The sequence below is a fragment of the Carex rostrata genome, chromosome 15, assembly GCF_964058835.1.
Source record: "Carex rostrata chromosome 15, lpCarRost1.2, whole genome shotgun sequence".
In the NCBI taxonomy this organism is placed as follows: Eukaryota; Viridiplantae; Streptophyta; class Magnoliopsida; order Poales; family Cyperaceae; genus Carex; species Carex rostrata.
In genome coordinates, this window is record NC_135932.1 from 2,323,812 (window position 1) to 2,337,882 (window position 14,071).

General features: G+C 37.3%; 1 protein-coding gene across 1 annotated transcript; it reads left to right on the forward strand.

Moving 5' to 3' along the window:
• The first annotated feature begins 2,284 nt into the window (after positions 1–2,284).
• LOC144566610 (uncharacterized) lies at positions 2,285–12,914 on the forward strand. The gene is made up of 3 exons (XM_078316658.1): positions 2,285–2,429; positions 2,537–3,353; positions 12,634–12,914. The coding sequence occupies exons 1-3, from the start codon at positions 2,301–2,303 to the stop codon at positions 12,912–12,914; spliced, it is 1,227 nt and encodes a 408-aa protein (XP_078172784.1). The 5' UTR covers positions 2,285–2,300.
• Positions 12,915–14,071: the final 1,157 nt, after the last annotated feature.

The following is a 14,071-nucleotide window of genomic DNA, read 5'->3' on the forward strand; positions in this document are numbered from 1 at the left end:
TGGGCCTGGGGCGGCCCAAAACAGCTAGTGAGGCGCCCCAGGGCCCGGCGGCCCATACCTTAAGTGAGGCGCCACCCCCTGGGGCGCCCCACTAGTCCTGTGATTTAAACGCATTTTCTGCCTCTGTCACTTCCCGATCTCAGACCTTCTCTGGAGGCGATAACTGGGGAAAATAGGTATGTTTTTTTAATTATAATAATTAGTAATTATAATTATAATAATTAGTAATTACTGTTCCAAATTTACTGTTGCACTTACTGTAGCGTACTGTACATTACTGTTGACATTTACTGTAGCGTACTGTACATTTACTGTTGACCTGTACTGTATCGTACTGTACATTATTGTTGGTATTTACTGCAGCGTACTGTACAATTACTGTAGCAATTGCTGTACACCTACTGTAGAAAAATTGTAAATTTTTTTAATTTTGTTTATTTATTTTTCAATTAGTCATTTATTAATGTACCCATTATTATGTCATGTAATACTTGTAAATTTTTTTTTTAAAATGTAGTTTGTTAAAGAAGAGATGTTAGTTGCACTGTATGTCGGCGGCAAGCTAGAAAGGGATGAAGATGGCGTGCATTACACGAAAGAAGTCGCATTTGGCTTCGAGATTAATGAAAATACCACATTTGAGGAACTGAAGCAGCTAATATACGAAAAGACATCTGTAAACCCCAACAGGTATGAAATAGAGTTGGCTACACGGATTGACAACTCACGTGGGGGGGGGTAGACCTTACTTTGTTAAGTTTCCAATAACAGATGCCAATTTGTGGAGAGTTGTGTATACTCAATTTGTAGCTTGTGGGGTCCCGGTAATGGACATATATTCGAAGAGGGTTCCCCGCACGAGGGCTGGACCTTCAAGTTCGGCTGGGGCTGGACCTTCAGGTTATGACAACCAGGGGTACCATCAGCACTCCCCTTATGACCACCAGGAGTACCACCAGCAATCCCCTTATGACAACCAGGGGTACCACCAGGAGTATCACAGCCCCGGTAATGACAACCAGGGGTACCACAACTCCCCAGAAAATACTGAAGAGTTACCACTACCACCCAGACAGACACCCATAATCCCTAGATTTCCAACTATGCCAGAGTCAGGACCGGTACCCGTTAATCGAAATGATGTTGATGTTGATGTTGATGCTATTGATGCCGTACCAGAAAGAGAAATGGAAACGGGGGATGAATACCAAGGGGTTTGGGAAGATGATGACTTATCAGATGGTGATGCAAATGTAGCAGGGTTGTCCAGGGCAGAAAAATTCCCGATTAGAGGTTGGGGGAATAAGCATCCGGTTGCCACATTCAACGACACCACAGCTTTCGAAGAGGCAGACATTAGTTTCTTTGGTCCTCGTGTTGTATACAACAAAGAACTTGCCGCAGGGCAAGTTTATACCAGCGTAGACGAGCTTGTAAAGAAAATATATGAGACTCGTGTTCACGGCAACTGGGAATGTATAATACACAAAAGGGACCGAACAAGGTTAGTTGTGCTTTGTTCAACTCACCCGCACTGCGAGTTCCGCCTTTTTGCAACCCCTGCGGGTTCAGGGGAAGCATGGATGATTAAGAAGTGCGAACCACCTCATACATGCAAGTCTGCGTCCACAAGGACAGACCATTCAAATCTGACAGCATCACTAATTGTCGATGCAATTGAGGAGGACATTAAGTTGGATCCATCGATGAGCATCAAGGCGGTGGCTATGACCGTCAGACACAAATACAAATATGTAATCCCAAAATACAACAGGCTGTGGAGAGGTCGTGAACTTGCGATTTGCAGGATATTTGGTAGTTGGAAGGACTCATATGGCTATCTGGCACCATTGCTCCAGGCCATGGCAAGTACAAATGTCGGCACCGTATATGAGCGATGGCATGGCCCTTTTTTTGATAAAGACGGTGTACTAATAGAGGGAGCTAAACAATTCAAGGGCATAGCATGGGCTTTTGGTCCTTGTATCCAGGCTGTGCCATACATCAGACCTGTTATCAGCATTGATGCATGCTTCATGTCTGGCCGTTACGAGGGGAGACTACTCATAGCATGCGCATATGATGCTGAGAACCAGCTGTTGCCTTTGGCGTTTGCAATTGTTCGTAAAGAGGACGGCGAGAACTGGGGATTCTTTATGCAGTTTTTAAGAAGACGGGTAATTGGGGAAGGGAAGTTTTTCTGTGTGATATCAGACCAGCACAAAGGAATAAAATATGTTTTTGATCGTGAAGATTACGGTTGGTCAACACGTACTGGCCAGTGTGTGCACAGGTTGTGTATGCAACACGTTGCGGAGAACCTTTCCAAGGCAACCGGAGGCGACACGTGGGTTACTGATACATTTAGATGGAATTGCAGAAAGAAAAAGCCGAGAAGGGTGGTAGAGATGACTAGCAGTTTTGCAAGGGTACATGCATTTCAATTGTTTACATATATTATTGTACTTTAAGAAAACAATTTTTTTTTACTACAATTGTTTACTTACATTATTCTATTTCCTTATTTTCTATGTAGTACATGCCAAAGGCAAATCTCTACTTAATGAAGGTGGGGAAAAATAATCCCCGAGATGTCAACGAAGATCCAGCATACGAGAAAATATATCAATCCCGGGATGGAGGTTGGCGTTGGGGAATTATGACCACCAACGGATCCGAGTCGCTGAATGCAGTATTCAAGCAGAGCCGGATGTTGCCTGTGGCTGCAGTTGTAGAGGACACATTCTACAAGTTAAATGCCTGGTTTCAGGAACGGCGTGCTAAGGCCGCAGAATTAATAAGGATGAACCAGTCATTTTCAACAAGGGTGGAGGAGAAACTAAGACGACACAGAGACAAAGGTGCAACCATGACCGTGATCCCGATGGGTAACGATGGAACAGAATTCGAAGTGCAAAATCCAAATGAGTACGTTCCTACCACCCGTAAACCAGACGGCACTATGGCGTTTGTCAAGAGGGCTTGCAAGTACGTGGTTAAATTCGGAGATGCCAGGGCGGTAACCTGTACATGCCAAGGACCCCAGCTAAGTCACATACCCTGCAGTCACGTGATGGCGGTATGCCGAGTGAGGAACTACTGTGAGGATCACTATGTTGCTGACATGTACCGTACCGATTACCTTGCTTCCACTTGGGGTGGATCTTTCCATTCTTATCCTGATCAGCATGAGTGGCCTACATATGTCGGAGATAGAATATTACCTTCAGAAGGATGGATAAGAAAGGGAAGGAGGAGACACAAGCGTATTGTAATGACCATGGACGAGATGGGTGGTAGGCGACCGTCGGGAAATCGGGCTCGCCGTTCTGTTTCCGACAGGTGCAGGGCAGGTACGTAGAATTGTACAAAATTTATTTATGCTTTAATTATATTACTAACTGAATTGCATTGTTACATTTAGATGCAATAAACGAACACAACGAAAGAGAAAATGTCAGAGTTGTCGCTGAAGCAACCGGTAGAACACAACCCCCTCCTCCTGTAAGCCAATCATCTAGTAGCCAAGCCTCTACAAGTAATGCCGCACCTGCCACTGGTACCAGAAGAACTAGTCGTTTGTTAGGTTTATTCAGACGTGGTGGCAGATAAACTTGCTATTTTGCTTATGCGAATTGATTTATTTGGTATATGTGTATGTGTATGTGTATGTGTATGTGTATGTGTATGTGTATGTGTATGTGTATGTGTATGTGTATGTGTGTATGTATATGTATATGTATGTGTATGTGTATGTGTATGTGTATGTGTATGTGTATGTGTATGTGTATGTGTGAGTTTTTTTGTATGTGTATGTGTATATATGTATGTGTATATGTGTATGTGTATGTGTATGTGCATGTGTGTATGTGTATGTGTGTATATTATACATATAGTTCACCAAAGAAATAAAAATAAAAATTAAAGTTATAAAAATTTACGACATCACTTCGTAAATATATCAAATATTATATTTTTTGGCATACACATACACATATACATAATATTTTATTTTTTGACATACACATATACATAAACCCAACACTTTTTTCAACAAAATTATTCAAATCAAAATACTAAGATTTCTCAAAAAAAAAAAAAAAAAAACCAAATTACTAATGGGGCGCCCCAGGGGGTGGCGCCTCACTTGGGGTATGGGCCGCCGGGCCCTGGGGCGCCTCACTTGGTGTTTTGGGCCGCCCCTGGTCCAGGCGGTCAGGGCATATTTAAAAAAAAATGAGGAACAGGGTTATTTTTAAAATTTTCTTTTTTTTCAGGGATATTAATAAAAATGGCCGTTAATTAAACGAAGCATAGCAAACGGAATCCGCATCACCCCAAGCTGAAAATCAGAGCCGTTCTTTTAGCTTGGAACAAATCTTAAAGCAGCCCCCTACAGTCACAACAGCTACCGAATTGACTTTGATCTGAATGTAATTAATCTAGACCGTTCGTTCTTTTAAATTGCACCCCAGGTACCTGGGTGGATACGGACTATAGCAAACAGGGAATACAATTGCAACTACAAAATAATTGATCAGCTTGAACTAAAGATTATCACTTGCATTGGTAATGATATTTATATTAGCTTTCAAATCTCAAATTTGAGATAATATATTATATATGAGCCTCTGGAATGAATATTCGAATACAAAAAAAATCCGATTGTGAATAGTTATTTATATCCGAATATGTATTTAATTACTTTGAAATTAATAATTATATCACCATTCACTAATATATGATTATCCATAGGAGCTTATACATGGAAACAGATCTGGATATAATTAATGGATAATATCCGATTTGATTGCATCACCGTTTATCAGAGTCTGTATCCCTTCAGGTACCTGAGTCAATTGCACGAAAAGAACGGTCTGAATTTAGTTTCAGCCGGGTCAATTGTTGATATATATAGGAGATTCGTTTCGAGATTCGTGCCACAGTTAAATAACAATCTAGATTTAATTATTGTACCTCAGGTTCCTGAAAGGATATATACTATGTTTACCGGCTATTATATAAGGAAGCAGCTAACAGTTGATGCGTTCAAAGGGTATGGTAAAAAGTTTCAGTACAATAAGATGTACCTTTTAAACCTTCAACACACGTTTGAGTTAAATTGCAAGTGCACAATTCTATCAAAGTAGTATTTGAGGTATCGAACCACAGGGAGTACGATAAAAACTTAGTTTAAACTTTAGTAATAAATTTCAGAAAATAAAAGAAAAGTAAAGTGCAATAAAAGTAAATTGGGGGGGTTTGTTCTAACAATTCCTAAATTTGGGTTCAATACCCGAATAGAGAGTTTTTAAAACAATAAGAGTAAATGAATGAAAGAAAGATTGGATTGCTTTCTAGATGAGAAGATCTAGGGGTCTTTGGTCTACATTCCCTTGCTAACTATATCTATTCGGTATTTGTTTAAGTTCATGTATGATTTGATGAGGTTTCTAACCTAATATGTCATTAAGGGTCACTTTCGTGAATTAATAACGTGTCTAAGTAATTCGGACTTCACGGTTAGGTCCTTCACCCTAGCTACTTAGACCATAAGCTCTTGTTAGTCTCTCCTCTCCTCAAATATTGATACTTCACGATTAAGTCCTTCATACCAATACCCGATTCGATTTGAGATGTCCTAATTAGGGTTTGCCTTCACGGTTAGGTTCTTCACCAAATTCCTAACCTTAATTTCTATAGTTCCGGTTTAGATTACAAATTGGTTACAATCCTAATCTAAACCTAGGGTATTTGCATTCATAAATGGTACTCTCCTCTCGTCCTAACTTCTTTGGATCCTTTGACAAAGAGATACCAAAGCGGGACTACTGCGATTTCAAGTACTAATTATGTAATTAACACAAATGATAAATCACAGAAATTAACATCAAATCCCAATAAAACAATCATAACAAAGACAAATAACCGAATAAGATACAATTAAACAAGTTCATGCATTGACCTAAACCCCTAGAAAGAGAACTACTCCCTCATGGAGAGATCCATTACAAAAATTGGCAAAGTAAGAAGAAATGAAATAAAGGAAGTAATTACACCCTTTGACAAATCAAAAACCTCTATCTTGCCGACTTCTTGCTCAGGAAACCCTTCTTCTCCTTGCTTGAAAGCTTTCCTTTTCTCCAGAATTTATCGCTAAGTATTGTGTATAGAGAGAGAATGAAAGAGGAAATAGATGATGTGTGAGATGGGAAGAGAGATGTCCCTGAATGGAGAATGAACACCCTCTTTTATAGCTAAAGACCATGCCCAATTAAGAGCCTAGAAAGTGGAGTTAGTGGGTGCTATATCTGAATTGTTTCCCAGGATGTCTTGTCCACATTTGGCTGTAAAACGCGTCCATGAAGTGCCAAAAATAGAAACCGTGTTGAAATTATGTAAATTTGGCTTTTCTGCGGCTCCAGTGCGGATGGATGATCCGCACTGCGGGTGGTCTCATCCGCATTGACTCTAAGTTTCCTTATTTAATTCCTGCGGATTAGTTGAATGCGGATGGCAGTGCGGATGGATCATCCGCACTGCGGGTGGTTTCTGCTTTCCTGAAGGTCCTGAAATCGGCTAAGTATTGAGTGCGGCTGGGCTCATCCGCACTGCGGATGGAAGTTCATCCGCACTAGGCTCGGACTTTTTCCTGCGCAGCGCTTGAATGTTGGAAATGCGGCTAAGTACTCAGTGCGGCTGCTCTGATCCGCACTGCGGGTGATTTGATCCGCACTGGAGGGTATTTTTGCCATTTTTCATCATTTCCTGCAATGAAAAGCCAAACAACCGCAGTAGCTTGATTCTAGGTGTATTTAAATCACTTTATATTAAAAATACAAGATATTTGAGGTCATTTTATGATAAAATCTAGATCAAATGTGTATATAATTTATGCTTATCAACAGTCCTCCAACTTCAGTCCCCTAAAAATTCCCGGATATTTTCAACTAATTCTGTAAACATCAATACTAAATCCTGTAAAGTAATTCAACAAATCCTGTCAACATAAAAACGTGTGAAAGCTGTTAAAAATGCGTGACAGCTGTTGAAAACGCGTGACAGCTGTTGGGGACCATCTTTTGTGAACATACACATAGTATCCTGTGAACATACACATATTATCATGTAAACATACACATATTATCCTGTAAACATACACATATTATCCTGTAAACATACATATTGTACTTGAAATTATGGCAGTTGTGGTAATTGAAAGCGCGTCAGAACTAAGCTAAAAATAAAAGACTTTTATACACAGAGATTTTTGGAGGACTGTAGCCCGAAGAACGTTACCTTTTCTCATTATATAATTTATATCAGTGTCATCTTCAATCCATGTATTTTTTTTTCTTTAACTACACACAAACAAGCATGGCGACTACAAGGATATTTTTTTTTTAAGGATTTCATGATCGTGATATTTACATCACATCTTTTGCATTAAATATTTATTACTTTAAGGTAATGAAATCAACCAGAGTTAATGCCGGCCTGTGATCAACTACTAAATTAATGGCCAGCCTGTGATCAACTACTAAATAAATATTTCGAGTATTTGACAAAAGGATGCTGGAGAAAAAGTAAAATAACAAAAATGGAAACACTTTTTTTTTTTTGTGCTGGGGTGCTGGCCAGTAGTCTAACAAATTAAAAAATAAAAACGAAAAAAAAGGAAGCGTCTAATTGTCCACAGCCTTTTGTCCACCATTTGTCCACAGCTTTGACTTGCGCGAATACTGTAAAATTACTTCTACATGCTGTATAATTATACAATATATCACATAAAATATATCAGTTAACTACAAAACATCCAGCAACTATTTGAAGTGGTCACATAATAGTTAGAAAAAGATTGCAACTTGCACAACATGACAAAATAATTGTACTTTCAAACTGTACTTTCGGAAATTGCAGTTATAGGAAGTTATTGGCAGTTAGAATTAGTTATTAGCGGTTATTGGCACTGAGTTGAATCTTGTATACTGTAAAATTGAATCTTGTATACTGTAAAATTGAATCTTCTACATAGTAAAATTTACAATTGAATCTTGTATATTGTAAATGTACAATTGAATCGTCTATACTGTAAAATTTTCACATAATACTGTAAATTTTCAATTGAATCTTGTATATTGTAAAATTTCTAAAACTAAACCATAAAATATTACCATCTATACTGTAAGATAAAATGTAAAAAATGCTACATTTCAGTTTAAACTACAATATGCAAACAATCATGTATACTGTAAAATTGCAAAATATAAACCATAAAATAATACCATGTATACTATAAAATTGCTAAATCTATACATACATCCATCATCACACACAAAATCTATTCACCACAAAGTAACATCTGTTCACCACAAACAACATCTGTGTTCATTGTTCAGATGAGTAAGAAGCCTCTCTATCATCTTTTTTCTCCAAATTTTCACAAGATGAATACTGTAAAATTACAAAATGAATACTGTAAAATTACAAGATAAATACTGTAAAATTAACAAATCATCTCTTTCTTCAAGATTTCCACAAGATGAATACTGTAAAATGACAAGATGAATACTGTAAAATTAACAAGGCAATACTGTAAAATTAACAGATTCCATATCACCTCTCTATCATCTATTTCCTCCAGATTTTCACAAGATGAATATTGTAAAATGACAAGATGAATACTGTAAAATTAACGGGGCAATACAGTAAAATTAACATATCAATACTCCATATCGCCTCTCTATCATCTCTTTTCTCCAGATTTCATTTGAAATGCTAGATCTGTTATTGCATACAACGAAAACAATAAATTCAACAGAAATAACTTACTAGATTTGAAACTCAAGTGACGTCTTCTAAAATTTTGGAGTTACATAACAATAAAATCAGGCATGTGAGAAAATCCATTTCTATAAGAAGAATTTTGTCGAACCCCTGGCAAGCATGGTTGAAACAATGCTCTAATCGAATTCTTCTTGATCTACGTAATATCTCATAAAATCAGAAGTCTATGTAACATATTAAACTAGGAGCGAATAGAGTTGGCTACCGAGTTGGCTACTAATCGTATAGAGCAGGACACGGCGGAGGGCCGATGGCTCCGCCATGGCAGAGAGAGAAATGACGGAGCAAGGTGCGGAGAGAGAAATAGCATAGCTCGTGTGTACGGCGGTCAGAGCGTGATGGAGATGGAGGCGGCTATGATCTGGTCGCCTGGATCTCCTCTGCTATCTGGATCTGGTCTCAATTTCAAAATGGAGAAAAGAAAGAGAGAAGAAATTTATGTAGCGTAAGGTTCCATCCGTCGGTGTTTAAATAGGCCGTTAGAAGTGGATAGCGCGGAGACAGTTAAACCGGGAATGGATAGTGCAGTGGACAGATGGTGGACAAAAGGCTGTGAACAGAAACCTATTCTCTTATTTAAAATAAAAAGGAACTAAATTGTTATTTATTTCTTGAAAAAAAAAAAAAACTTAATTTCAGACTAGACAAAATTTTACCAAAAGCATACAACAAGAATTGCGTAGTCCTCAAATGGCATGAAAAATTTGTCAATTATTTAGAATAACATGAACGAGTGTGATTTGATTTCCATTTCCATGTAAATAATAAAAGATAAATTACAGTTGATAACGGCCGGCTGTATGCGCTTGATGTGCTTTGGATGTCAAAATTAACTTATTCAATCACATCTCTGTGTTTTATAAAGATGTTTCTTCTAGTTTTCCTTTGTTAATTTTCCTATGCTCAGCTGTTTTAGCGCTTTCTTGTGTTTTTACATGCTTGAAAAACTCTTGTAGCAAAGTCATTATCAATGAAATCAAATGTGGGCTCGACTCACATTTTTTCCTCAAAAAAAATATAAAGATGTTTCTTCTATATTTGAAAGGAAAACCAAGCTAATCAATGAGATTTAAGCCTAAACTGGTATGAAAAAATAAAAGATTTTTGTGTATTCGTGGCTAAAGGCAACGCTTCGCTCTCAAGAGTCAAGACACAGATTTGGATCTATGAAAAAAATCTTATATATAATTAAAATTTAAAAGCATAATTTTAATTTTTATCTAAAAAAATTAGTTTATATACTAACATGTGAACAACTCGGATCGAACTTAGAGGGGGTGAATAAGGCATTTTTAAATTTTTTTAATCTAAGTTATAAAGTTCGAGTGTGTCGTAAAATTAGAATAACTTAGAATAACTTTGTCCTAAACTAAAATGTAAAATAAATAGTAGAGTTTAGAAACACTTGACGCGAGAGTTGTTTACGAAATTAGGCACTAACACCTACGTCTCCAGGGCCCGCGACCTTTGAGATGGCGCGCCTTTCTTTACCGAATGAGAAAGGATTACAAAGTGGAACTGGCGCGCCTTTATTGACATATAAGGTTTGGGCTTGCATTAAGATCCGCGCAGAGCGGCCCGGATAGCTTTATGACATGTAGGGCCCGATGATCAGGAGCCGTGGGTTATATGTTTAAACTTTGACCTTCGGATGAAATATATACGTCAAGATCCGTGTTTTTAATTTAAGTTTCATTTAACGTCTTCGTTAAGCATATTTCATTGCGTCAATATTCGTGCGGGTTCTGATGAACTTAATTCGCACGGGACACGTCCAATCCCGACTAGGGTTCATCTGTCCGGTGGTTCTCCGGTAATGACAGACCTTGGGCCGCTGCAGTTCTCATCGCCTTGGACTAGTGTTTGGTAAATGCCCCCGGGGGCACAACCCGGACCGGTCCGCCCATGCCCGTGCCTGGACCGGACCGTGTCCGTGCCACGAGTATGCACGGGTACACAGGTACACGGACACGGGTATTAAACGGGCCGGACTCGATTTTTAAAAAAAAAACCCGTGCATACCCGGACCCCCGTACCCGTTAACCCGTACCCGTGACGCCCGTGCCCGTGATCGTGTACCCATACCCATTTTTTTCAAATTTCAATTTTTTTGAAAATTCCCTCCAAACCAATTCATTTTCACATAAAAAATAATATTTTAAACTAATTATATTAGACATGCATAAATTTATTTTATATAAAGTGACTAAAATATATAATTTAAATGACAATTTCATTTGCAATTTAATAGATATATGATAATTTCATATATTTTAATGAAATTACTTTCAAAACGTCATATTGACAAGAATATTAATTTTTATTTGATCCATGTCATAAATTAATTTGATATATATTTTTTTTTATTTTTAAACACTAAAAGCAATAAAAAAACTTAATTGCATGAGTACATTACTTTGTTTTTTATTTATTTATAATTTACATATGTTTCAATGAAATTGGATTTATAATTTATTTATATTTCAATAAAAAAAAGAAATTTTTTATTTATATTTGATTATAACAAAAATTATTGAGTTCAAACATACAACCATGTCAAATGAATTTTAATTTGTATAAATTTGAATTTACAATTTATTGGTTTTCAAAGAAAAAAAAACAAAAACAAAAAAAAAACACAGGAAAGAAAACAGAAAAAAAATAGGAAAAAAAAAACGGACTGGACCGCCTGGCCCTCCTACCCGGACCGTCCTGCCCCCGAACCCGTGACGGGCACGGGTATTAAACGGGCAGGGCAGGATTTTTGAAAAAAAAAAAAACCGTGATGCCCGGCCCATTGTACCTGTGTGCCCGTGACGCCCGTGCCCGTGCCCGGGTTTTGCCCGGACCGCCCGGTCCGGCCCGTTTACCAAACACTACCTTGGACTCAGGAACACGTTGGGTCACTTGTCGGTGGAGGTTAGTCACCAGAGAAGATGACTCTTGGTTGAACTTGACATCATCGGTACCGATGGGGTTTAATCCGACTTCCTTCGACACCTTCGCAATTTTCTTCAATTGTATCATCATTTGTCATTATCTGGGAGCATAAAAGCTCAGAGGAGCATAGTTTTAAGATTTGATCAAACTCTAAGCATAATTCGAATTTCATAACCTCGGTTCAATACTGAGTTGGTACCAACATATGGTACAGTGAGCTTGATTTGTAATTATGTGCTTCAAGGGAATTGCATTACCCTCTGGAGACATATTGGAGACTTAGGAACATTTAATTAATCCTTGAAAGGTCGATTATACATGATCACTAATAAAGCATAATTTGGAATTTTGCTGAAATATATGTTTTAAATTCAGAATTTCATGAGACATCATATCAATTTTAGTTATGGGTGTTCCATATAAGGTGTCAAGGACATCTATGACTGACTTTACAATTTTTAGAATTTTATTTATATTTTTAAAATATTTGGTTCAAACAGGGAGGGCATTATAGTTCATGAGTTGCAGAAATTTTATGTTTAGTTTGGATTAACTTAAACATTTTATTTAGAGCTGAATATAAACCCAAATGATGCAAATGAGATGTTTATTTTGATCAGCTTGGAATAATCTATCTATCTATAATTTTTATTTTGCACTTGGGTGCCTGTAATATCATCAAAAGGCAGTGCGGACAACACAGGTTATATATGCTGTTTTTCAGCATTTTTCAGATTCAAATGTCCAACTTTGAAAATTCATTCAAAATCGAAATAAAATCATAAAAATGTAAAACTTGTCTTGAACTTGTGTATTTTTTAGTCCTCTATTTGACTGCAATTTTAGATTTGCATTTGAGTCCCTATTTTGGTCCAGATTTACTGTTTTGTCAGCAGGGGTCAAATCAGCCCTTTTTGAAGGCTTTGCTTGTACCAGTGGTGCATGTACCACTAGTGGCTGCTGAGTTCAAGTTTGGTATGATACCAGGAACTGGTACAAGGTGCTTTGGTCATAACACAGATTCTGGTTTTAGGTTTATTACAGATTTCAAGGGTTCAATGCCACTGTATCAAAGGAAAAGATCAAAATTAAAGCTCCAAGTTACAGGAAACATTATTTTAACATGAACATAGGTTGTCAGAGCCTATAATTTTGCAGATAGGTCCCTATCTGTTAGAAAATCACATTTAAATGTTCTTTTCACCAAGATTTGGACATTATCATTAGGATATCATAGTGTTAAGAATATGAGTGACTTGGTTCAGCATGCATTGATGCCTACTCATATCTTTGAACTCCATCCTTCACTATATGTGTATTAATTTACTTTCTACTCTTTTGCTTCATGCAACATGGTGCATATGGCTTGTCCTTAGCCTTGCATCAGAGTTCAAGCTCACTAATACACATTATAGGTCCATTTGATTAAAGAAAATAGTAAGGGAAACCAGCTGGCTCAACTTTACTATTTCTATTGTATTATTTTCCATTTTTTTATTTTATTCTCTAATCTTGTGGTTAAATGACTTTGATCAATCAAAGGTGAAGGGAAATCAGCTGACTCAACCTTCACATTATCATGATCTCCATTACTTAATTAAAGATTAGAGAACTTGATTTAAAAGAAAGAAGATCAAAAGGGAGAAAAATCAAAAAATCAATAAAATAAAAAAATAAAAAGGGAAAGAAGAGCATCTTGATACATTTTTATGCGTTTACATTATCTTTTATGGTGTTAAAAACAGAAAGGGATCTAAGATGGACTAGAATAACATTTTTATGTAGTTTTATTACTACTTAAAACAGAAAATGCAAAGGAAGAGGCAATTTTTATGATCATTAGATCCATATACTCTTAGTTATTCATGAAAGAACTTAAGTAAAGCATGGATCTTCACCTTTTGACATCTAGAAGCTATCACAACTGAACAAAGGAAAAATGCATCAAAGAAGCAAAGGAAAAGGCATAATAGTAGAGCAAAGAAAGCAAATGCATCAATGGAAGCTTTATTCATAAAATATATGTACAAAGGCATGGCCATTGAAGGCCTACATCTCTTTAAACCTCAAATCACCTATTCTATGGCTTGCTATAGTAATCAAAGGGGAAAGAAGAGCTCAGGTGAGCCAATTACAATGAGATTTGAGAGTTTCTAGCTATATATGGCTGTATGGGGATATATGGGTCTAGCACGGCTTTGCCATGGTGCTTGATTTCTGACCCGAATTGTCTATGTATTTCTCCTCTAGGGTGCTCCTTATATAGCCTCAAGGCTAGGACAAC

Excerpts from the sequence above, each read along its gene's own strand:
- LOC144566610 (XM_078316658.1), top strand. The coding sequence starts at position 2,301 with ATGCAACACGTTGCGGAGAACCTTTCCAAGGCAACCGGAGGCGACACG. Across the intron at positions 2,430-2,536 it reads TGACTAGCAGTTTTGCAAGG|TACATGCCAAAGGCAAATCT; the intron begins GTACATGCATTT and ends TTTTCTATGTAG. Across the intron at positions 3,354-12,633 it reads TTCCGACAGGTGCAGGGCAG|ATTTGCATTTGAGTCCCTAT; the intron begins GTACGTAGAATT and ends CTGCAATTTTAG.